Source organism: Mobula hypostoma, chromosome 4 (assembly GCF_963921235.1).
Source record: "Mobula hypostoma chromosome 4, sMobHyp1.1, whole genome shotgun sequence".
Taxonomy (NCBI): Eukaryota; Metazoa; Chordata; class Chondrichthyes; order Myliobatiformes; family Myliobatidae; genus Mobula; species Mobula hypostoma.
In genome coordinates, this window is record NC_086100.1 from 201290488 (window position 1) to 201315134 (window position 24647).

At 44.4% G+C, this 24647-nt stretch overlaps 1 protein-coding gene across 2 annotated transcripts in view; it reads left to right on the top strand.

Moving 5' to 3' along the window:
• The window catches only part of LOC134345892 (disintegrin and metalloproteinase domain-containing protein 12-like), a 128678-nt gene that overhangs the window by 79802 nt on the left and 24229 nt on the right, over positions 1-24647 (top strand). For both annotated transcript variants that reach the window (XM_063047231.1, XM_063047232.1), the window contains exons 15-17: positions 6051-6159; positions 12256-12451; positions 20415-20492. In XM_063047231.1, coding sequence (XP_062903301.1) covers positions 6051-6159; positions 12256-12451; positions 20415-20492 — 383 coding nt within the window. The remainder of the gene's footprint in view (positions 1-6050; positions 6160-12255; positions 12452-20414; positions 20493-24647) is intronic.

The window sequence follows — 24647 nt, forward strand, 5'->3', positions numbered from 1 at the left end:
CCTAAACTTCCCTCCCTTAACTTTGTACATATGCCCTCTGGTGTTTGCTATTCGTGCCCTGGGAAACAGGTACTGGCTATCCACCCTATCTATGCCTCTCATAATCTTGTAGACCTCTATCAAGTCCCCTCTCATCCTTCTAGGCTCCAAAGAGAAAAGTCCCAGTTCTGCTAACCTTGCCTCAAGAAGACTTGTTTTCCAATCCAGGCAACATCCTAGTAAATCTCCTCTGCACCCTCTCCATAGATTCCACATCCTTCCTATAATGAGGTGACCAGAACTGAACACAATATTCTAAATGTGGTCTCACCAGAGATTTGTAGAGTTGCAACATGACCTCTCTACTCTTGAACTCAATCCCCCTATTAATGAAGCCTAGCATCCCATAAGCCTTCGTAACTATCCTATCCATCTGTTCCCCTCTATCCACTGCACTTGTTATATCCTCAAAGAACTCCAGTCTGTCAAATAGGACCTGCTTTGCTGAATCCATGCTGTGTCTGCCTGATGGATCCATTTCTTTCCAGATGCCTCGCTATTTCTTCTTTACTGATAGCTTCAAGTATTTTCCCAACTACAGATGTTAAACTAACTGGTCTATAGTTACCTTCCTTTTGCCTACATCATTTTTTGAACAGTGGCGTGACATTTGCCATCTTCTAATCCGCCAGGACCTACCCAGAGTCCAGAGAATTTTGATAAATTATCACCAAAGCCTCCACTATAACTTCTGGCATTCTTTCAGTACCCTGAGATGCATTCCATCAGGAGCAGGAGACTTGTTTATCTTCAGGTCCACAAGTTTGTTCAGCACTACCTCTTTAGTGATAGCTATGTATTGAGGTCCTCACCTCCTATCACATCCATAACATCTCTCTTTGGCATGTTAGACGTGTCCTCCACCATGAAGACCAAAACAAAATAGTCATTCAAAGCCTCGGCCGTTTTCTCATTACCCAATATCAATTCCCACTTCTCGTCCTCCAAGGGACCTATGTTCACTTTAGCCACCCTTTTCTTCTTTATATAATCATAAAAACTTTTACTATCTGTTTTTATATTTTGTGCTAGTTTATTTTCATAATCTAACTTCCCTTTCTTTATTGCTCACTTCATGGTTCTTTGTTGCTTTCAAAGTTTTCCCAATCTTCCAGTTTCCCACTACTCTTGGCAACTTTGTACACATGAGCTCTTAGTTTGATGCCTTCCTTTATTTCCTTAGTACTCTATGGCTGAGCCCACCCTTACTGTCCTTGCTTTTAACTGGAATATACTTCTTTTGAGCACCGGGAAAAATCTCTGAAAGTCTTCCACTGTTCCTCAACCATCCCACCATATAGCCCATGTTGCCAGACTACACTAGCCAAATCCTCCCTCATCCCATTGTAGTCTCCATTGTTCAGGCATAATACACTGGTTTTAGATTGAACTATTGCACTCTTCACTTGTATAAGAAACTCAGTCATACTGTGATCACTCTTTCTGAGAGGATCCCTAACTACAAGATCACTAATTTTACTTGTCTCATAGCACAGGACCAGATCTAAAATAGCAGGTTCCCTTGTAGGTTCACTAATATGCTGTTCAAGAAAGTTCTTTTCAAGACTGCCTCGAACAACTTGATTCACCCCAATCTATGTGCAAGTTAAAGTCCCCATGATAACTGCTGTTCCATTCTTACATACCTTGTGTTTATTGTAAGGCAACATAGATATCAGAGAGATAGTAATGGGGGACAATGAAATAGCTGACGATTGGAATAAATATTTTACACTAGCAGTATGATGGAAGTTTCAGGTGTTATGAAGTGGGTGAAGTTACCGTAACTAGAGAGATCTCATTGAAACCTACTGAATGTTTAAAGGACTAGATAGAGTGAATGTGGAGAGGATGTTTCCTATGGTGGGGTTATCCAGAATTAGAGGACACAACCTCAAAATTGATGGATGACATTTTAGAACAGAGTAAAGGAGGATTTTATTTTAGCCAGAGAGTAATGAATCTGTGGAATGCTCTGCCATAGACTGGGGTGGAGGCACCTTCTCAAAAGCCTTCTGAAAATCTAAATGCACAACATCCACCTATTCTCCTTTGTCTATCCTGCATGTTATTTCTTCAAAGAATTCCAACAGATTTGTCAGGCAAGATTCTGCCTTGAAACCATGAACACTATGGACTATTTTATCATGTGCTGAAATGGTGAACACGAGGGGGAATATTTTAAAGTGCTTGGAAATAGGTATCGAGGAGACGTCAAGGGTAAGTTTTTCCACACAGAGGGTAGTGAATGCACTGCCAGCAGTGGTGGTGGAAACGGATACAATAGGGTCTTTTAAGAGCCTCTTAGATAGGTATATGGAGCTTAGAAAATAGAGGGCTATGAACTGGGAATATTCTAGGCAGCTTGTAGAGTAGATTACATGGCCCAACATTGTGAGTCGAAGGGCCTATAATGTGCTGCAGATTTCTATGTTCTATTTGCCTCCAAGTACTCCAAAACCATATCCTTAACAATCAACTCCAACATCTTCCTAGTCACTGAGGTCAGACTAACTGGTCTATAATTTTCTTTCTTTTGCCTGTCTCCCTTCTTGAAGAATGGAGTGACATTTGCAATTTTCTACTCTTCCAGAACAATGCCAGAATTAATTAATTGTTGAAAGATTATTAATAATGCCTCCACAATCTCTTCAGCCACCTCTTTCAGATCCCCCAGATGTAATAGTGGCCGGAGGACCTAGGGTAATGGAGGAACTGAAGGTAATTCACATTAGGCAGAAAATAGTGTTGGATAGACTGATGGGACTGAAGGCTGATAAGTCCCCAGGACCTGATGGTCTGCACCCCAGGGTACTTAAGGAGATAGCTCTAGAAATCGTGGACACATTGGTAATTGTTTTCCAATGTTCTATAGATTCAGGATCAGTTCCTGAGGACTAGAGGGTAGCTAATGTTGTCCCACTTTTTAAGAAAGGAGGGAGAGAGAAAACAAGGAATTATAGATCAGTTAGCCTGACATCAGTGGTGGGGAAGATGCTGGAGTCAATTATAAAGGATGAAATAGCAGCACATTTGGATATCAGTAACAGGATCGGTCCGAGTCAGCATGAATTTACGATGGGGAAATCATGCTTGACTAATCTTCTGGAATTTTTTGAGGATGTAACTATGAAAATGGACAAGGGAGAGCCAGTGGATGTAGTGTACCTGGACTTTCAGAAAGCCTTTGATAAGGTCCCACATAGGAGATTAGTGGGCAAAATTAGAGCACATGGTATTGGGGGTAGGGTGCTGACATGGATAGAAAATTGGTTGGCAGACAGGAAACAAAGAGTAGGGATTAATGGGTCCCTTTCAGAATGGCAGGCAGTGACTAGTGGGGTACCACAAGGCTCAGTGCTGGGACCGCAGCTATTTACAATATACATTAATGATTTAGATGAAGGGATTAAAAGTAACATTAGAAAATTTGCAGATGACACAAAGCTGGGTGACAGTGTGAAATGTGCGGAGGATGTTGAGATAATGCAGGATGACTTGGACAGGTTGGGTGAGTGGGCAGATGCAGTTTAATGTGGATAAATGTGAGGTTATCCACTTTGGTGGCAAGAACAGGAAGGCAGATTACTACTTGAATGGTGTAAAGTTAGGAAAAGGGGAAGTACAATGAGATCTTGGTGTCCTTGTTCATCAGTCACTGAAAGTAAGCGTTCAGGTACAGCAGGCAGTGAAGAATGTTAATGGCATGTTGGCCTTTATAACAAGGGGAGTTGAGTATAGGAGCAAAGAGGTCCTTCTGCAGTTGTACAGGGCCCTGGTGAGACCACACCTGGAGTATTGTGTACAGTTTTGGTCTCCAAATTTGAGGAAGGACATTCTTGCTATTGAGGGAGTGCAGCGTAGGTTCACAAGGTTAATTCCCGGGATGGCGGGACTGCCATATATCGAAAGATTGGAGTGAGTGGGCTTGTATACTCCGGAATTTAGAAGGCTGAGAGGGGATCGTATTGAAACATATAAGATTATTAAGGGACTGGACGTGCTGGAGGCAGGAAGCATGGTCCCGCTGATGGGTGAGTGCAGAACCAGAGGCCACAGTTTAAGAATAAGGGGTAGGCCATTTAGAACGGAGTTGAGGAAAAACTTTTTCACCCAGAGTGTGGTGGAAATGTGGAATGCTCTGCCCCAAAAGGCAGTGGAGGCCAAGTCTCTGGATGTTTTCAAGAAAGAGATGGATAGAGCTCTTAAAGATAGCGGAATCAAAGGTTAAGGGGATAAGGCAGGAACTGGATACTGATTGTGGATGATCAGCCATGATCACAGTGAATGGTGGTGCTGGCTCGAAGGGCCGAATGGCCTACTCATGCACCTATGGTCTATCCACACGATCAATGCCTCTCATCATCTTATACACCTCTATCAGGTCATCTCTCATCCTCTGTCGCTCCAAGGAGAAAAGGCTGTTAGACCTGAGGAAACCTGTTCCCGAAAAGAGCCCAAAGATCACTGGCTATTTAACCCTTTTCCCCTTCCTGTCATCCAGTTTCCTGTGTCTTGCACCTTGGGTGTAACTATTCTCCCTATATGTCCTATCTATCACACCTAATCATCCCAAATGATCTGGTCTTTATCCAGTCCCACGTCCAAATCCTTAACATTGAGTGTTAGAAGCTGCAGCTGGATGCACTTCTCACAGGTGGAGTCGTCAAGGACACTTGATGTCTCCCTGCTTTCCCACTTCCCAAATCCTGAAGAGGAATGTCTAACTATTCTGCCTGGCATCTCTTCTGTTCTAAATGAAGAAATGTAAAGAAGAATGAAAAAAAACTTTTTTACATTCTACCAAACTCTACCTGTAACGTTTTTTGCCTTCTCTGACTGAAGCCTCTCTTCACTGAAACCTTGTAGAGCTAAAACCTCAGTCTTCACTCTAACTCTGCTCACTCCAGTGATGGCCATTGCAACAATGACCAATCTGCTTGCCCTTGCCTTACTTTACTTTGTTCTTGCTGATCAATCCTGAATACTGATTGACCAGTGCTCAAAGCTCCCAAACCGCCACGAGTCACTGTCTTTTTTGCTCAATCAGCAAACCTGAGTGAAGTACGTCTTCTCAGGCTTCCAATCTCTCCAACTGGCTGCTGCTCAAAGCTCTAAAACTTCTGTACAGGTCCCACCCTCCCAGGAAGTGAGCCCAATGATCCAAAAATCTGATGCCCTTCCTCCTACACCAGCTCCCTAGCCACATGTTAAACTGTATAATCACTGGCACGTGGCATGGGTAGGAATCCTGCGATCACAACCCTGGAGTTCCTTCCCTTTAACTTAACACATAACTCCCTGATCTCACTTTGCAGAATTCCCCCGTCCCCTCAGAGTCACAGAGTCAGACTCAGTGCCAGAGACCTGACCGCTGTGACTTTCCTCTGTTAGGTCATCACCCCCAACAGTGTCCTGTTGAGGTTGACGGCTACAGGGGTATTCTGTACTGGCTCCTTAATCCCTTTCCCCTTCCTGACTGTCACCCAGATTTCTGTGTCCTGCACCTTGGGTGTAACTACCTGTTTATATGCCCAATCTATCACCCCCTCAGCCTCCCGAATGATCCAGAGTTCATCCAGTTCCAGCTCCAGTTTCTTAGCATGGAGTGTTAGAAGCTGCAGCCGCATGTACTTCTCACAGGTGTAGTTGTAAGTGACACTGGATATCCCCCTGTCTTCATACATCCCACTATCCGGCCTGGCACTTCTACTGTTCTAAATGAGCTACTATAAAGAAATGAAAAACATTATCGGGTGGGGGGGGGTAGGAATGGAGGTGAGGAAATCTACCTTCAGCTTTTTTGCCTTTTCCTACTCAAGCCTCCCCTCACTGAAGCCTCAGAGCTAAAGCCTAAAAATGTCCACTCTAACTCTGACCACTCCAAAAATATCTACTCCGACAAAGGCCGCAGATTTATTTTTTTCTCAAGTCCGTTCTCCTGACAGGAGTTTGCACTGCCATTCAATCATTGTTGATTGTTTTTTTTCTTATCTCCATTCTCTCGACAGACTCCAGCTCTGCTGCAAACATTTGCTATGAAGTTATAAATCAGCAAGGGAATGAGTTTGGGAACTGTGGTGGAGACAAAGATCGAGGATACAAAATGTGCCAGCCTGGGTATGCTTTCAATAAAAGTCAGCTTTGCTTAGGTCTGCCAGTTTTAAATAGCGGAACTAAGTCTGAATGCACAGATCTGTATGAAAGGAGAGACAGCTGTTTCGGTGAGATGAGAGAGGGGGGCTTTTCCAAGGGCGGTGATATAATAGGAACATTTAATAGGCACATAGCTGAAAGTGAAATGGAGAGCACTGGGTTCCGATGTTGGATCCAAGGTTCTTTTGGAAGTCAAGAGCCACACAACTTGTTGCTTCAGGATTATTTTATTAAGCATTAATCGAACAAAGAGAATTGCAAACGCAGAGTTGCAAAAGTCGAATAGCTAAGAACAAAAACCTGGAAAAAGACTAAAAGATGGTGGGGCAATGTGTTCAGCTCTTATTGTACCCATAGATCAGAAATATTCCATTCAAATTTGCAGTTAAGAGCTAACCCCGGTTGCCCCTGTTCAAATAATGTGATACTAAGAAGTTTCTAGAAAGAGGCAAAGAACCACTAGGGGACACATTGAAGAACTATATATACATATTGTGACCACTAGGAAACATACTACACAGTACATGTATATGGGTAGCTATGTAAAACAATATCAGGTATTAACTGTTTAAGTGCAAAGGAAATAACAATTATACAAGTTTAATGCAACAAGAGTTATGGGCTACAAAGGAGGGAAGGGTAAGATTGATGACAGAGCGGTGTTATATAGATTGGCACAACGTCATGAGTCAAATAGCCTATACTGTGCTACACTGCTCTTGGTATGTGTAACTCTCTGATTAACACTGGAAAATCCAGCTGCCAAGTCGGAGAAAGCTAAACAAAAGCAGATCTTCCATAATGTTTCAATGACATCATGCGGGCGGGTCAAATTTTCACAGTTCAGTCCTCAGATAGAGTCACAGAACATTACAGAACAGAAATACACCCTGCAGCCCATCGAGTCCATGTCCAACTACTGTTCTGTCTAGCCCCATCGATCTGCACCTGGACCATAACTCTCCTATCTACATACCTATCCAAATTTTTCATAAACATTGAAATCAGAATCGCATTCCACTAGGAACTCATTCCACACTCTCACCACTCCCTGAGTGAAGAAGTTCTCCCTCAGGTTCCCCATAAACAATTTCTCTTTCACCCTTAACCCATGACCTTTAGTTCCAGTCTCACCTAATCTCAGTGGAAAAAGCCCGCTTGTATTTCTTAAAGCAGAATTAGGCCGTCTGGCCTATCGAGTCTGTTCCGCCATTCAATCATGGCTGATTATTTTTCCTTTTCTCAGCCCCACTCCTTGGCCGTCTCCTCGTAACCTATGATGCCATATCCAATCAAGAACCTATCAAGTTCTGCCTTAAATACACCCAATGACTTGGCCTCCACAGTTGCCTGTGGTAATAAATTCCACAAATTGACCACCCTTTGGCTAAAGAAATTTCTCCGCATCTCTGTTTTCAATAGACGCCCCTTTATCCTGAGGCTGTGCCCTCTTGTCCTAGACCCCCCCCCCCACCATGGGAAGCATCCTTTCCACATCTACAATCTCTAGGCCTTTCAACATTTGAAAGATTTCAATGAGATCCCCCCCTCATCCTTCTAAATTGCAGCAAGTGCAGACGCAGAGTCATCAAACATTCTTCGTGTGATAACCCTTTCATTTCCAGAATCATCCTTGTGAACCTCCTCTGAACCCTCTCCAATGCCAGCAGGTCTTCCTGCTAATTTTTGCTTTGTTGTACACGTTCTCTTTTGTTTTTACATTAGCTTTGACTTCCCTTCTTTGCCATGGTTGTACTATTTTGCCATTTGTGTATTTCTTCATTTTTGGAATACATGTATCCTGCACCTTTGCCATTTTTCCCAGAAACTCATGCCATTGCAGCTCTGCTGTCACCCCTGCCATTTACCCTATCTAAACCCCTCATAATTTTCAAATCTCCCCTCATTCTCCTAAATTCCAGGGAATAAAGGCCAAACCAGTTCAACCTTTTCCTATAACTCAGTCCTCAAGTCCTGGCAACATTCTTGTAAATTTTCTCTGCACTCTTTCAATCTTCTTGACATCTTTCCAGTATGTAGGTATCCAAAACTGACTGCCACCAGCCACATCTTCCCTCTCCACCCTCCTGTTTTACACAGGGAACACTCCCTCCATCACCTCCGGATTTGCTATCCCCTCACCACCAATCCCTTGCCCTACCCAGGCACTTTGTCCTACAACTGGTGCAGATGCAAGACCTGTCCCACCGCTCCACCCTCACCACCCATCACACCAAACAGCCCTTCTAGGTGAGGCAGAGATTCATATGCACCTTCTCCAACCTGGATGAGGAAGTGGAGGGATGGGTTAGTAAATTTGCTGGTGATACAAAGGTTGGTGGTGTTGTGGATAGTGTGGAGGGCTGTCAGCGGGATGTCAATAGGATGCAAAACTGGGCTGAGAAGTGGCAGATGGAGTTCAACCCAGATGAGTGTGAGCTGGTTCATTTTGCTAGGTCAAATATGATGGCAGAATATAGTTTTAATTGGCATTGTGGAGGATCAGAGGGATCTTGGGGTCCAAGTCCATAGGACATTCAAAGCTGCTGCATAGGTTGATTCTGTGGTTAAGAATGCATACGGTGTATTGGCCTTCATCAACTATGGGATCGAGTTTAAGAGCCGAGAGATAATGTTGCAGCTATATAGGACCCTGGTCAGACCCCACTTGGAGTACTGTGCTCAGTTCTGGTCGCCTCACTACAGGAAAGATGTGGAAACCATAGAAAGGGTGCAGAGGAGATTTACAAGTATGTTGTCTGGATTAGGAAGCATGCCTGATGAGAATAGGTTGAGTGAACTTGGCCTTTTCTCCTTGGAATGGTGGAGGATGAGAGGTGGCCTGATAGAGGTGTACAAGATGATGAAAGGCATTGATCGTGTGGATAGTCAGAGGCTTTTTCCCAGGGCTGTAATGGCTTATATGAGAGGGCACAGTTTTAAGGTGCTTGGAAGTAGGTACAGAGGGGACGACGTGGAATGGGCTGCCGGCAATGGTGGTGGAGACGAATACGATAGGGTTTTTTAAAGAGACTCCTTAGTAGATACATGGAGCTTAGAAAAACAGAGGACTATGGGTAACCCTAGGTAATTTCTAAAGTAAGTACATGTTTGGCACAGCATTGTGGGCCGAAGGGCCTGTATTGTGCTGTAGGTTTCCTATGTGTCTATTTTTGTGTGGCCGCCTCAATGCTGGTGAGCCAAGCACCCGCACTCTGTCTGCCAGGCGTTCTGAAATCCGTTTGCTAAGCCATTTTAGTTCCACAGCAACCTATCTGTCCTGAGCCTTGTCCAATGCCAAAGTGAGGCGAAACACAAACTGCATCACCTTCCTTCCTTCTCAGATTCCTCCACCTGCTGGGCAATCATAAATTGCTGCACCTTCTTTTTCCCCTTGACCTTCTGCCAGTCACCCCTCGTCACCCAGATCCACCCATCACAGGGAGTCCTACAACATGGCAGCAGGTCCTACAGCCCAACCAGCCCATGCTAGCCAGAAGTTCCATCTTAACTATTCCTAATTGCCAGGGTATGGCCCGTATCTTGCCTTACATCTCCCCTTCACCTCTTCATACTGGCCGTCTGATCAGCCTACCTGCCATCAAGGACATATATAGAGAAAGGTGCTGGAAAACGGCCAGTAACATCATGAAGGATCTCACCTACCCTGCTCCTGCAACACACACAAAATGCTGGAGGAACTCAGCAGGCCAGGCAGCATCTATGGAAAAGAGTAAATAGTCAAAGTTTCAGGCCGAGACCTTTCTTCAGAACTGGAAAGGAAGGGTGGAGTCAGCATAAGAAGGAGGGGGAGGGCAGGAAGAAGTACGTTGTGGTAGGTGATGGGTGAAACTGGGAGAGGGTGAGGGATAAAGGGCTGGAGAAGGGAGAACCTTATAGGAGAGGATAGGAGACCATGGAAGGAAGTGCAGGGGGAGGAGCACGAGAGGGAGGTAATAGGCAAGTCAGGAGATAAGGTGAGAAAGGGAAAAGGGAATAGGGAATAGTGAAGGAGGGGGAGGGGCAATTACCAGAAGTTTGAGAAATCAATGTTCGTGCCATCAGGTTGGAGGCTACACAAATGGAATATAAGGTGTTACTCCTCCAACCTGAGCATGGCTTCATCTTGACAGTAGGGGAGACCACTGACTGACATTTCGGAATGGGGATGGGAAGTAGAATTGAAATACGTGGTCTGGTGCTCCTCAGCCTTCACTTTCTCTCTGATCAGAACAGCCTCTCTTCTCCACCCTGTATCTCTTTTGCCAATCAACTTCCCAGCTCTTTACTTCACCCCTTCCCTCTCTCCCGGTTTCACTTATCATCTGCCACCTTGGACTTATTCCTCCCCTCCTCCCACCTTCGTACCGACTTCTCCCCTTCCTTTCTGGTCCTGAGGAAGGGTCTTGGGTCGAAATGCCGAACGTTTCCTCTTTTCCATAAACACTGCAGGCCTGCTGAGTTCCTCCAGCATGTTGTGCGTGTTGTTTGGATTTCCAGCATCGACAGGTTTTCTTGTGTTTGTGATACCCTGCTCATGGGCTGGTTGTCCCACTCCTACCAGGAGGAGCCTACATAGCACCCAGAACCAGCAGACTCAAAAACAGTTACTTTCCCCAAGCAGTAAGGCTGATCAACACCTCCACCCACTAACCCACCTCTCCACCACTACTTTTTTGGTCACCTGATGTGCTATCGCACCTAGCGATTAGACACACAATCAATATATATAAGCTATCTTATGTATTTATGTTTATTGTGGTTTTTATTATTATTGTTATTTTATTCTGTCTTTCATTTATACTTCATTGGATCCAGAGTAACAATTATTTTGTTCTCCTTTACACCAGTATACCAGAAATGAATCTCCCCTCTCTCTACTGAAACATCAACTGTCCAATTCCCTCCACAGATGCTGCCAAACTGAGTTCTTCCAGCCCTTTTTCTATTGCTCAGCATTCCTTTCATTCTGCCACGAATTCCCTACTAACTGGGCAATGAGAGCTCCCTCTATTTCAGCATTACAGCTGTACAGAAAGGCAGCTCACCAGCACCTTCCCCAGCTCGGGCCATTCACAGTTCAGAGTTCAATGTCGGTGCCACCCGTGAGGAGGGTGTACACTCTCACAGTGGCTGCGTGGGTTTCCTCCAAGTGCTCTGGTTTCCTCCCACAGTCCCAAGACATACCAGTTAATCGGTTATTGTAAATTGTCCTGAGATTAGCCTAAGGTTAAACAGGTGAGTGCTGGACGGTTCCTGAAGGTTGTTATAGCCGGGGGTAGTAATGGGGACAAGCTCCCACTACCTATTAAATGTTCCCAATGGTGTGCCCATCAAATAGACTGACAGCCGTCCAGCTCCTGGCCTTCAGCTACGGAGCCCAGCAGAACCGTTTCTACTGACAGGAGAAGGGGCAGAGGAGGGTGACTGGCACCTTAAAACTAGTCACTTCGGGCGGCTGGGGCTCGTCGGCTGTGGTTGGCAGCTCATCTAGGAGAGTGAAAACTCTGATCTCAAACCTCAGCTGTCTTGCGGCTGTACCAACTCACGAGGAAGGCTTTGAGAGTTAACCCTGAGAGAAGAATCCAGAGCTGGGGTCCCTAAGGCAGTCCTACATTGTTCAACACTGACTGGCAACTCCTGCAAAGCTACTGCCACCAAACTGTATCGGCCTCTGCCCAACCTTTTGGTTCATCAGTTGTGTGGAGAGAGGAAGAGGGGAGAGGGGGAGCTTGCTCTCCATATTGTACTTCCCAAGGAAGCATATCTAGACAGCCAGGACACAACATCCATGGTTGAGCCCGACTGATGGAGGCCTCACTCACTGCGGGATGGTGTGGTCATTGGGCTGCAAGATTGTTCCACACTGTATCTCTAAATAAACAATATCGCAGTACAAGCTGCCCTTGCAAACAAAAGCAATATCCCACCAATGAATAATAAAAATGTACCATTCTGTCCATTATAATTTTGCCTGCTTTCCAAGAAACCTTTGTCTTCTTCGGTGTATTTCTACAGTTTTCTAAATTCAGGTTTTAAATTCGCTTGTTTGCCCAACAGGGATGAACACTGTGGAAAACTCCAATGTAACAGCAAGACCGGATTTAAGTTCCCAGGAGGAGGAAACGCAAATATCATACAGAGTACTGTTACTTCCAAAGGGGTGAAGTATGAATGCTGGGCGATACTAAATGACTTCGCTGACGCCCAAAGTCCAGACTGGGTTAAAGAAGGGACGAAATGTGGACATAACAAGGTGACTGAAATAACTGGTACTGTTAGCGTGTTCTGTGCAGATTCACTCCACGTTCTGTGGTGGGCATATACGAATTGGGCTGAAGGTCTGATCCCATGTTACCTTTCCACGGTTTCCATCGCAAGAAGAGAAAATGCTGGAGAGTCTCAGATGGTCAAACAACATCTGTAAAGAAAGAAACAGAACTAATGAGTTCAATTCCCATTGCTGTTTGTACATTCTCCCTGTGACCCCGTGGGTTCCTTCCCACGTTACAAGGATGTATGGGTTAGTACGTTAATCAGTCACATGGATATAATTGAGCTTCACGGGTTCAATGGCCAGAGGGGACTGGTACCGTGCTGTATCTCTATTTTTGAAAGCAGGAGATATTTTTGGATATGTTCAGTCGGTTCAGGAACAACTGCTTCCCTTTAACCAGTTTTAAGGCATCCGTTAGTCTTGCGAGACCATGGATCTGCACCTGGGAATTCTTCACTCTCCAGGACGCAGGCCTGGGCAAGGTGGTGTGGAAGACCGGCAGTTGCCCATGCTGCAAGTCTCCCCTCTCCACGACACCGATATTGTCCAAGGGCCGATACAGCTTGGCACCAGTGTCATCGCAGAGCAATGTGAGGTTAAGTGCCTTGCTCAAAGACACAACACGCTGCCTCAGCTGGGGTTCGAACTCACGAACTTCAGGTCGCTAGTCGAATGCCTTAACCACTTGGCCACATGGTTAACCAGTTTATTCCTAAACTAATCAGCAAAACTTTTGAGGAATGCCATTGCCACTAAAGTAAACTTTTCTCTCTTCTAGTTGTGTTTATATATGTAAAATATATATAATTTATAGTCATAGAAAGGTACAACACAGAAGCAGGCCTTTCAGCCCATCTAGTCCATGCCAGAACAATTTAAACTGCCTATTCCCATCGACTTACACAGGGACCATAACACTCCATACCCCTACTATCAATGTACCTATCCAAACTTGCCTTAAATATTGAAATTAAGCTCTCATGCACCACGTGTGCTGGCAGCTCATTCCACACTCTTACAATTCTCAGAGTGAAGAAGTTTCCCCTCACACTCTCCTTAAACATTCCGCCTTTCGCCCTTAACATATGACCTGTGGTTGTAATCCCAACTAACTTCAGGGTAAATGCAAGCAGGCTTCTGCCACCATATACCCCTCATAATTTTCTATACCTCTATCGAATATCTCCTCAATATTCTATGTTCTAATGGATACAGTCCTAACCAGTTCAACCTTTCCTTATAAGTCAGGTCCTCCAGTCTCGGCAACATCCTTGTAAATGTTCTTTGCACTCTTTCAACCATGTTTACATCTCTCCCATAGGTAGGTGACCAAAACTGCACACAATACTCCAAATTAGGCCTCACCAATGTTTTATACAACTTCAACATAACATCCCATCTTCTGTACTCAGTACACTGATTTATGAAAGCCAATGTGCCAAAAACTTTCTTTACGACCCCGTCTACCTGTAACCCAGATCCCTTTGTTCTACCACACTCCTTAGTTCCCTGCCCTTCACTGTGCAAGACCTACTCTGGTTGGTCCTACCAAAGTGCAACACCTCTCTGTTGTCTGCATTAAATCCCATCTGCCATTTTTCAGCTCATTTTTTTCAGTTGTTGCAGATGCTTCTGCAAGGCAGGATAGCCTTCATCACTGTCCACTAGTCTCCACATTCTGATGTCATTTTCAAACCACATTGTCATCCAGATCACTGATATAGATGGCACATAACAATGGCCCAGCACTGATCCCTGTGGCACACCACTAGTCACAGGTCTGCAGTCAGAGAGGCATCACCTACTACCACTCTTTGTCTTCTCCAACAAAGCCAATGTCTAATCCAATTTATATGACTGAATCTTCTTGACCAACCTCCTATGTGGGACCTTGTCAAATGCCTTGCTAAGGTCTATGTAGACAACACTCATTGCCTTGCCTTCAATTACTTTCCTGGGGCCCTTGAAATAAATGCTAACATTGCATTTGCCTTCTTTAACAGACACAACCTGTAAATCTTCTGGGAGTCTTGCAAGAGGACTCCCAAGTCTCTCTGCCCCTCTGGTAATTGAATTTTCTCCCTATTTAGATAATAATTTGTACTCAACAGGAATTCTGCAGATGCTGGAAATTCAAGCAACACACATAAAAGTTGCTGGTCCTGACGAAGGGTCTTGGCCTGAAACATCGACTGCACCTCTTCCTAGAGATGCTGCCTGGCCTGCTGCGTTCACCAGCAACTTTTATGTGTGTTGCAATAACTTGTACCATTGTTTCTTTTACCAAAATGCATTAACATTTCCCACTCTGTATTCAAGATATCCTGAAGTGGGAGGGTGAGGAGCCAGAAGTCGTGGTACATATAGGTACCAATGACATAGGTAGGAAAAGGGATGAGGTCCTGAAAGGAGAATATAGGGAGCTAGGAAGGGAGTTGAGAAAAAGGACCGCAAAGGTAGTAATCTCGGGATTACTGCCTGTGCCATGCGACAGTGAGAGTAGGAATGCAATGAGGTGGAGGATAAATGCGTGGCTGAGGGATTGGAGCAGGGGGCAGGGATTCAAATTTTTGGATCATTGGGACCTCTTTTGGCGCAGGCGTGACCTGTACAAAAAGGACGGGTTACACTTGAATCCTAGGGGGACCAATATCCTGGCAGGGAGATTAGCAAGGGCTACTGAGGTGACTTTAAACTAGAATGGATGGGGGGTGGGAATCAAATTAAAGAGGCTAGGCAAGAGGAGGTTAGTTCACAACAGGGGGATGGGAACCAGTGCAGAGAGACAGAGGGGTGTAAAGTGAGGGTAGAAGCAAAAAGTACTAAGGAGAAAAGTAAAAGTGGCAGGCCGACAAATCCAGGGCAAGCATTAAAAAGGGCCACTTTTCAACATAATTGTATAAGGGCTAAGAGAGTTGTAAAAGAGCGCCTGAAGGCTTTGTGTGTCAGTGCAAGGAGCATTCGTAATAAGGTGGATGAATTGAAAGTGCAGATTGTTATTAATGATTATGATATAGTTGGGATCACAGAGACATGGCTCCAGGGTGACCAAGGATAGGAGCTCAACGTTCAGGGATATTCAATATTTGGGAGGGATAGACATGAAGGAAGGGGAGGTGGGGTGGCGTTGCTGGTTAAAGAAGAGATTAACGCAATAGAAAGGAAGGACATAAGCCGGGAAGATGTGGAATCGATATGGGTAGAGCTGCGTAACACTAAGGGGCAGAAGACGCTGGTGGGAGTTGTGTACAGGCCACCTAACAGTAGTAGTGAGGTCGGAGATGGTATTAAACAGGAAATTAGAAATGTGTGCAATAAAGGAACAGCAGTTATAATGGGTGACTTCAATCTACATGTAGATTGGGTGAACCAAATTGGTAAAGGTGCTGAGGAAGAGGATTTCTTGGAATGTATGCGGGATGGTTTTTTGAACCAACATGTCGAGGAACCAACTAGAGAGCAGGCTATTCTGGACTGGGTTTTGAGCAATGAGGAAGGGTTAATTAGCAATCTTGTCGTGAGAGGCCCCTTGGGTAAGAGTGACCATAATATGGTGGAATTCTTCATTAAGATGGAGAGTGACATAGTTAATTCAGAAACAAAGGTTCTGAACTTAAAGAGGGGTAACTTTGAAGGTATGAGACGTGAATTAGCTAAAATAGACTGGCAAATGACACTTAAAGGATTGACGGTAGATATGCAATGGCAAGCATTTAAAGGTTGCATGGATGAACTACAATTGTTCATCCCAGTTTGGCAAAAGAATAAATCAAGGAAGGTAGTGCACCCGTGGCTGACAAGAGAAATTAGGGATAGTATCAATTCCAAAGAAGAAGCATACAAATTAGCCAGAAAAAGTGGCTCACCTGAGGACTGGGAGAAATTCAGAGTTCAGCAGAGGAGGACAAAGGGCTTAATTAGGAAGGGGAAAAAAGATTATGAGAGAAAACTGGCAGGGAACATAAAAACTGACTGTAAAAGCTTTTATAGATATGCAAAAAGGAAAAGACTGGTAAAGACAAATGTAGGTCCCCTACAGACAGAAACAGGTGAATTGATTATGGGGAGCAAGGACATGGCAGACCAATTGAATAATTACTTTGGTTCTGTCTTCACTAAGGAGGACATAAATAATCTTCCAGAAATAGTAGGGGACAGAGGGTCCAGTGAGATGGAGGAACTGAGCGAAATACATGTTAGTAGGGAAGTGGTGTTAGGTAAATTGAAGGGATTGAAGGCAGATAAATCCCCAGGGCCAGATGGTCTGCATCCTAGAGTGCTTAAGGAAGTAGCCCAAGAAACAGTGGATGCATTAGTGATAATTTTTCAAAACTCGTTAGATTCTGGACTAGTTCCTGAGGATTGGAGGGTGGCTAATGTAACCCTACTTTTTAAAAAAGGAGGGAGAGAGAAACCAGGGAATTATAGACCGGTTAGCCTAACGTCGGTGGTGGGGAAACTGCTGGAGTCAGTTATCAAAGATGTGATAACAGCACATTTGGAAAGCAGTGAAATCATCGGACAAAGTCAGCATGGATTTGTGAAAGGAAAATCATGTCTGACGAATCTCATAGAATTTTTTGAGGATGTAACTAGTAGAGTGGATAGGGGAGAACCAGTGGATGTGGTAATTTGGATTTTCAAAAGGCTTTTGACAAGGTCCCACACAGGAGATTAGTGTGCTGTTTCAGATCTGGAATAATAATTATTTTGTTCTCCTTTACACTTGTGTACTGGAAATGAAATTAAACAACCTTGAGCCTTGATCTATGCTGCCATTTTCAGGAATCCCAGGGTTTGTAGACAGAGGTCCCTGCTTTCCTTACACCAAACCTAGCCTATACCCTAATGCGTAATACACCTTCAACCCCTATTAATCCTTCTGCAGTGCGTCTCCCTAGTTACCAGGATTACACTGCATCTGCCATTCTTCTGCTTACCCATCGCAGGGTGAATATCGTCTTCGCGGGGCAGCACGGTCGTGTATCGTGGCAACATGGTTGTGGAGCGGTTAGCTTAATGGTTTATAGTGGCATCTCAAATTGCACATGACAACAGCTGTAAGGTCAGGGTGACACACTGCATGTGACAACAGCTGTAAAGTTCCTGTCACTGTCTGTAAGGAGTTTGTATGTTCTCCCCGTGACTTCGAGGGTTTCCAAGATGTACGGGTAATGAGTTGTGGGTATGCTATGTTGGTGGCAGAAGCTTGGCAGCACTTGCAAAATCAATCCCTGATTATTGGATTTGATGCAAATGATGCATTTCAATACACGTGACAAATTCAGTTCACAAATAAAGATAATCCTCCTCATTATCAGAAACACTCCTAAATCACACCATTTACAATTATATCCAAATCTTTAAATGTGCAATAAATAGTAAAGCTCCTGGCGCTGACCTCTGGTACACCACCTGTCACGATCACAAAATCAGCCCTCTCCCATCACTCTCTGAATGCAAGGGGCCCCACAAAAAAAGTCCAGTGAGCTTGGAGCTTGAATCAACATGTGGAATGATGATGTCATTGCAATCACGGAACCATGGATGAGGGAAGGGCAGGAGAAATGTGCATACTGGGTTGGGTGCTGGCCTCTCCTGTTGGTGCAGCACTCTGGTACTCGCTTGATGTTACCCTCCAGTGTTCATGAGAATAGCTGGACCAGGACAACGGAGGGGCTTTGGCTATATTTTTTCTTTGAGAATGTATGCTTTTTTTAAATCGTAACCATATGTGTTATGTGCAGTGTGCCACTGGTAATCTGCTTTGCACCTTGGCCCTGGAGGAATGATCTATTGGAGGTTTTCAGGTACACAGGGAAATTGGATAGACTAGTATTGTTTCTCCTGCAAGAGGCTGAGGAGTGTACAGAATAGAAATAACAAAATAATCTGCAGATGCTGCGGTCAAAGCAACACTCACAACTAGCTGGAGGAACTCAGCAGGTCGGGCAGCATCCGTGGAAACGATCAGTCGACGTAAGGGTTCCAGCCCGAAACGTCGACTGATCATTTCCACGGATGCTGCCCGACCTGCTGAGTTCCATAGAAATACATAAGATTTGAGAAGAACAGATAGGACAGATGGTAAAAATCTTCTTTTCCCCCATTATAGGACTATCAAAAACAAGGTGGCAGAAGTTTATGGAAGGAAGGAGGAGATTAAAGGGGATAGAGTCACAGAACACTACAGCACCAAAACAGGCCCTTCAGCCCATCTAGTCCATGCCGAAGCATTAATCTGCCTAGTCCCACTGACCTACAAAGGGACTGTAGCCTCCCATCCAAATACCTATAGAAATTTCTCTTAAATGTTGAAATTGAACCACTTACACCGGCAGATCATTCCACACCCTCACTACCTTCTGAGTGAACAAGTTCCCTTCATGTTCTTAAACATTTCACCTTTTCACCAAACCTCAATGAATACAGCCTGCTTACATAGAACATAGAACAGCACAGTACAGGACCTTCAGCCCACAATGTTGTGCTGACCCTCAAACCCTGACTCCCATATAAGCCCCCACCTTAAATTCCTCCATATACCTGTCTAGTAGTCTCTTAAACTTCACTAATGTATCTGCCTCCACCACTGACTCAGGCAGTGCATTCCACGCACCAACCACTCTCTGAGTAAAAAACCTTCCTCTAATATCCCCCTTGAACTTCCCACCCCTTACCTTAAAGCCATGTCCCCTTGTATTGAGCAGTGGTGCCCTGGGGAAGAGGCGCTGGCTGTCCACTCTATCTATTCCTCTTAATATCTTGTATACCTCTATCATGTCTCCTCTCATCCTCCTTCTCTCCAAAGAGTAAAGTCCTAGCTCCCTTAATCTCTGATCATAATGCATATTCTCTAAACCAGACAGCATCCTGGTAAATCTCCTCTGTACCCTTTCCGATGCTTCCACATCCTTCCTATAGTGAGGCGACCAGAACTGGACACAGTACTCCAAGTGTGGCCTAACCAGAGTTTTATAGAGTTGCATCATTACATCGCGACTCTTAAACTCTAACCCTCGACTTATGAAAGCTAACACCCCATAAGCTTTCTTAACTACCCTATCTACCCGTGAGCCAACTTTCAGGGATCTGTGGACATGTACCCCCAGATCCCTCTGCTTCTGCACACTACCAAGTATCCTGCCATTTACTTTGTACTCTGCCTTGGAGTTTGTCCTTCCAAAGTGTACCACCTCACACTTCTCCGGGTAGAACTCCATCTTCCACTTCTCAGCCCACTTCTGCATCCTATCAATGTCTCTCTGCAATCTTTGACAATCCTCTACACTATCCACAACACCACCAACTTTTGTTCGTATGCAAACTTGCCAACCCACCCTTCTACCCCCACATCCAGGTCATTAATAAAAAATCACGGAAAGCAGAGGTCCCAGAACTGATCCTTGTGGGACACCACTAGTCACAACCCTCCAATCTGAATGTACTCCTCCTACATTTACCCTATCTATATCCCTCATAATTTTGTACACCTCGATCAAATCTCCCCTTATTCTCCCACCTTCCAAGGAATAAAGTGCTAACCTATTCAACTTTCCCTATAACTGAGGCCTTCAAGTCCTGGCAATGACCTTGTAAATTTTCTCTGCACTCTTACAATTTTATTTACATCTTTTCTCTAGGTAGGTGACCAAAAGTGCACACAATACTCCAAATCAGGCTTAAGAGGGGTAAGAATTTTTTTTACAAGGAGTGGTTGACATCAGGAATGTGCTGTTGGAGGAGATGCTGAAATCAGAAACAATTTCATTGAAGAGGCAAATCCTTCTACACTCCTCACTGAACTCAGATAACCCACTGTCTTGATTGTAAAGGGCTACGTCTGTTCCAACATCTGGTGTCTTCATGATCCGGATGAACAGTTTTAAAAGAGAATGATAATGAGACTGTGATGCACTAACACTCTCTTCTCTGTTCACAGGCCTGTATAGATGGCAGGTGCCAGAACGTGTCACTGTTCAACATAGAAAGCTGTGACAAGACCTGCAATAACAAAGGGGTAAATGGAGCAGGAATAGAACGCACCATTCTACACGACAATGATGATGGCTAATCCCTGCTGCATTTCTCTTCTGTGCTCCCATTCTCTTTGACCATCTATCATCTGTCTCCACCTGCAATAAGATTAAAAGGCATCCGTTAGTCTTGCGAGACCATGGATCTGCGCCTGGAAAGTCTTTACTCTCCAGGGCGCGCAGGCCTGGGCAAGGTTGTATGGAAGACCAGCAGTTGCCCATGCTGCAAGTCTCCCCTCTCCATGACACCAATGTTGTCCAAGGGAAGGGCATTAGGACCCATACAGCTTAGCACCGGTGTCGTCGCAGAGCAATGTGTGATTAAGTGCCTTGCTCAAGGACACAACACGTTGCCTCGGCTGGGGCTGAACTCATGACCTTCAGATCGCTAGTCCAATGCCTTAACCACTTGGCCACGTGCCCACAATAAGATTAAGGACTGTCCTTCACCACTCTCTGCAGTTTTTGGAACCATGACTCTCTCACCAATGAACACATCTCAACGTAGAATCATAGTAAACTACAGCACAGAGGCAAGCCCTTTGGCTCATCCAGTCCATGACAAACCATTTAAATTACCTAGTCCCATCGATATGCACTCAGACCATAGCCCTCCATGTCCCTTCCATCCATGTACCTTTCCAAATTTCTCAAAATGGCATCCACCACTTCCACTGGCAGCTTGTACCACACTCTCACCACTGTCTGAATAATAAAGTTCCCCCTCATTTTCCACTTAAACATTTCACCTTTAACCTATAACCTCTAGTTAAAGTCTTACCTCACCTCGGCAGAAAAAGCCTGCTTACAGCCTGATGGTATGTTGACTTCCTGGTTCCAGAGTTAGAGATGTCTCAGATCGGGTCCATGGCAATCTCAAAGATGAGGGTGAGCACCGGAGGTCTTGGTGTATATTGGTATGATGACCTTGGTAGACAAGGCAAGGAGGTCCTGAAGAGATATTTTAGGGAGCCAGGTAGAAGGCTGAAAAACAGGACCTTCAAGGTAGTAATCTCTAGATTGCTGCTTCTGCCATGTGCCAGTGACGGTAAGAACAGGATGATTTGGTAGTTGAATGCATGGCTGAGGAACGGGTGCCGGGTGCAGGGGGCAGGGGATCAGATTTATGGATCATTCGGATCTCTTCTGGGGGAGGTAAGACCTGTACAAAAAGGACAGGTTACACCTAAAGCCGAGGGAGTCCAACATGCTTGGGGGCAGGTTTGCTAGAGTTGTTCTGTTTGGTAGGGGGATGGGAACCACAGTGATAGTCCTGAGGATGAAGTAGCTGGCTTACAAGCAAAGACGATCTGTAGCAAGACTCCTAGCAAGAGGAGGCTGGTGATGGGGCAAAATTGCAGTCAACAGAATGAGTTACAATATAAAAGGCAGACAAAATCGAAAAGGGTGAACACAGGACTGAAGGTGTTATACTTAAATGTGCATGGTATATGGAATAAGACAGCTGAACTTACAGTACAGTTACAGGTTGGCATGTATGATATAGGCATCACTGAATCATGGCTGAAAGAAGATTATAGCGGGGAGCTTAATAAGGATACATATTGCATTGAAAGGACAGGCAAGAAGGCTGAGGAGGTGGCATGGCTTTGTTGGTAAAAAAATGAAATCAAATCATTAGAAAGAGGTGACATTGGATCAGAAGGTGTTGAATTATTGTGGATAGAGTTAAAAATCTGCAAGGATAAAAAGATCCTTGGGAGTTGTATACAGACCCTCAAACAATACTACAAATTACAACGGGAGATAGACAAAGCATGCCAAAAGGGAAAAGTTGGAATAGGCATGAGGAAATTTCAATACGCAAGAAGAATGGGTAAATCAGCTTGGTGCTCGATCACAAGAGGGGTAATTTCTAGAATTTACCCTGAAATGTGAAGAGCAGAAGCTAAAGTCAGATGCATCAGTATTACGGTGGAGTAAAGGGAATTACAGAGGCATGAGAGAGGAGTCAGCCAGAATTGACTGGAAAAGAACACTGGCAGGGATGACAACAGAGCAGCTATGGCTTGAATTTCTGGAAGCAATTTGGAGGGCACAGGATATATACACCCAAAGAGGAAGAAGAATTCTAAAGGGAAGATGACAGAACATGGCAAGCCAGAGAAGTCAAAGCCAATATAAAAGTCAAAGAGAGGGCATATAGTAGAGCAAAAATTAGTTGCAAGTTCAACAGAAGGCAACTAAAAAAGTTAATAAGGAAAAGTAAGCTAGCCAATAATATTAAAGAGGATACTAAAAGTTTCTTCAGATACATAAAGTGTAAAAGAGAGGCAAAAGTGGATATCAGACTACTTACTAGCTTTACAGACGCTGTAGAGGTTGTAATGGGGAACAAGGATATGAGTAGTAAGAACTGAATAAGTATTTGGCATCAGTCTTCACTGTGGAAGACACTAGCAGTATGGTGGAAGGTCCAGAATGTTAGGGGTCATAAGCGTGTGAAGATGCCAACACTAGGGAGAAAGCTCTTGGGAATGTGAAAGGTCTGAAGGTAGATAAGTCACCTGTATCAGATGGTGTACACCCCAGGGTTCTGAAAGAGGTGGCTGAACAGATTGTGGAAGCATTAGTAATGATCTTTCAAGAATCACGAGATTTTGGAATGGTTGTGAAAGACTGGAAAATTGCAAATGTCACTCCACTCTTCAAGAAGGGAGAGAAGCTAAAGAAAGGAAACTATAGGCCAGTTAGTCTTACCTCAGTGACTGGAAAGATGTTGGAATCGTGTGTTAAAGATGTAGTTTCGGAGTACTTGGAAGCACATGATAACATAGGTCATAGTCAGCAAGGTTTCCACAAGGGAAAATGTTGCATGACACATCTGTTGGAATTCTTTGAAGAAATAACAAGCCGGATAGACAAAGAAGAATAGGTAGATATTGTATACTTGGATTTTCAGAAGGCCTTTGACAAAGTGCCACACATGAGGCTGCTTAACAAACTACGAACCCATGGTCTTACAGGAAAAATTCTAGCATGGATAAAGCAGCGGCTGATTGACAGGAGGCATAGAGTTGTAATAAAGGGAGCCTTTCCCAGTTGGCTGCCAGTGGCTAGTGGTGATCCACTGGGGTCTGCGTTGAAACTGATTCTTTTCACGTTATATGTCAATATTTTGGATGATAGAATTGATGGCATTGTAGCAAAGTTTGCAGACAATATGATGATAGGTGGAGGGACAGGTAGTTTTGAGGAAGTAGAGAGGCTACAGAGGACAGATTAAGAGAATGGGCAAAGAAATAGCAGATGGAATACAGTGTCAGGAAGTATACGGTCATACACTTTGGATGGACAAATAAAAGGGAGGGAAAATTCAAAAATCTGAGGTGCAAGGTGACTTGGGAGTCCTTGTGCAGCATTCGTTAAAGGTTAATTTGCAAGTTGAGATTGTGGTAAAGAAGGCAAATGTGATGTCAGCATTCATATCAAGAGGTCTAGAATATAAAGGCAAAGATGCAATGTTGAGGCTTTGTAAAGCACTGATGATGCCTCACTTGAAGTACTGTGTGCAGTTTTGGGCCCCTTATCTTAGTAATGATCTGCTGACAGTGGAAAGGGTTCAAAGGAGGTTCACGAAAATGATTCCAGGATTGAACTGCTGGTCATATGAAGAATGTGTGACAGCTCTAGATTTACTCTAGATAACTCTAGATTTACTAGAGTTCAGAAAAATGGAATTAATTCAATTAGAGACCCAACTGAAACCTATCAAATGGGAAGGTCTTGATAGAGTGGATAGGGAGAGGATGAAACCATTAGATATAGGAGCAGAATGAGGCCAATTGGCCCATCGAGTCTGCTCTGCTACTCAATCATGGCTAATCCTTTATTCCCCTCAACCCCATTCCCCAGCCTTCTCCCTGTAACCTTTGATGCCATGTCCAATCAAGAACCCATCAATCTCTGCCTTAAATACACCCAACGACCTGGCCTCCACAGCTGCCTGTGGTAACAAATTCCACAAATTCACCACCCTTTGGCTAAAAAAGTTTCTTCACATCCCTGTTTTAAATGGACACCCCTCTATCCTGAGGCTGTGCCCACTTTCCTAGACTCCGCCATCATAGGAAACATCTTTTCCATATCTACTCTGTCTAGGTCTTTTAACATTCGAA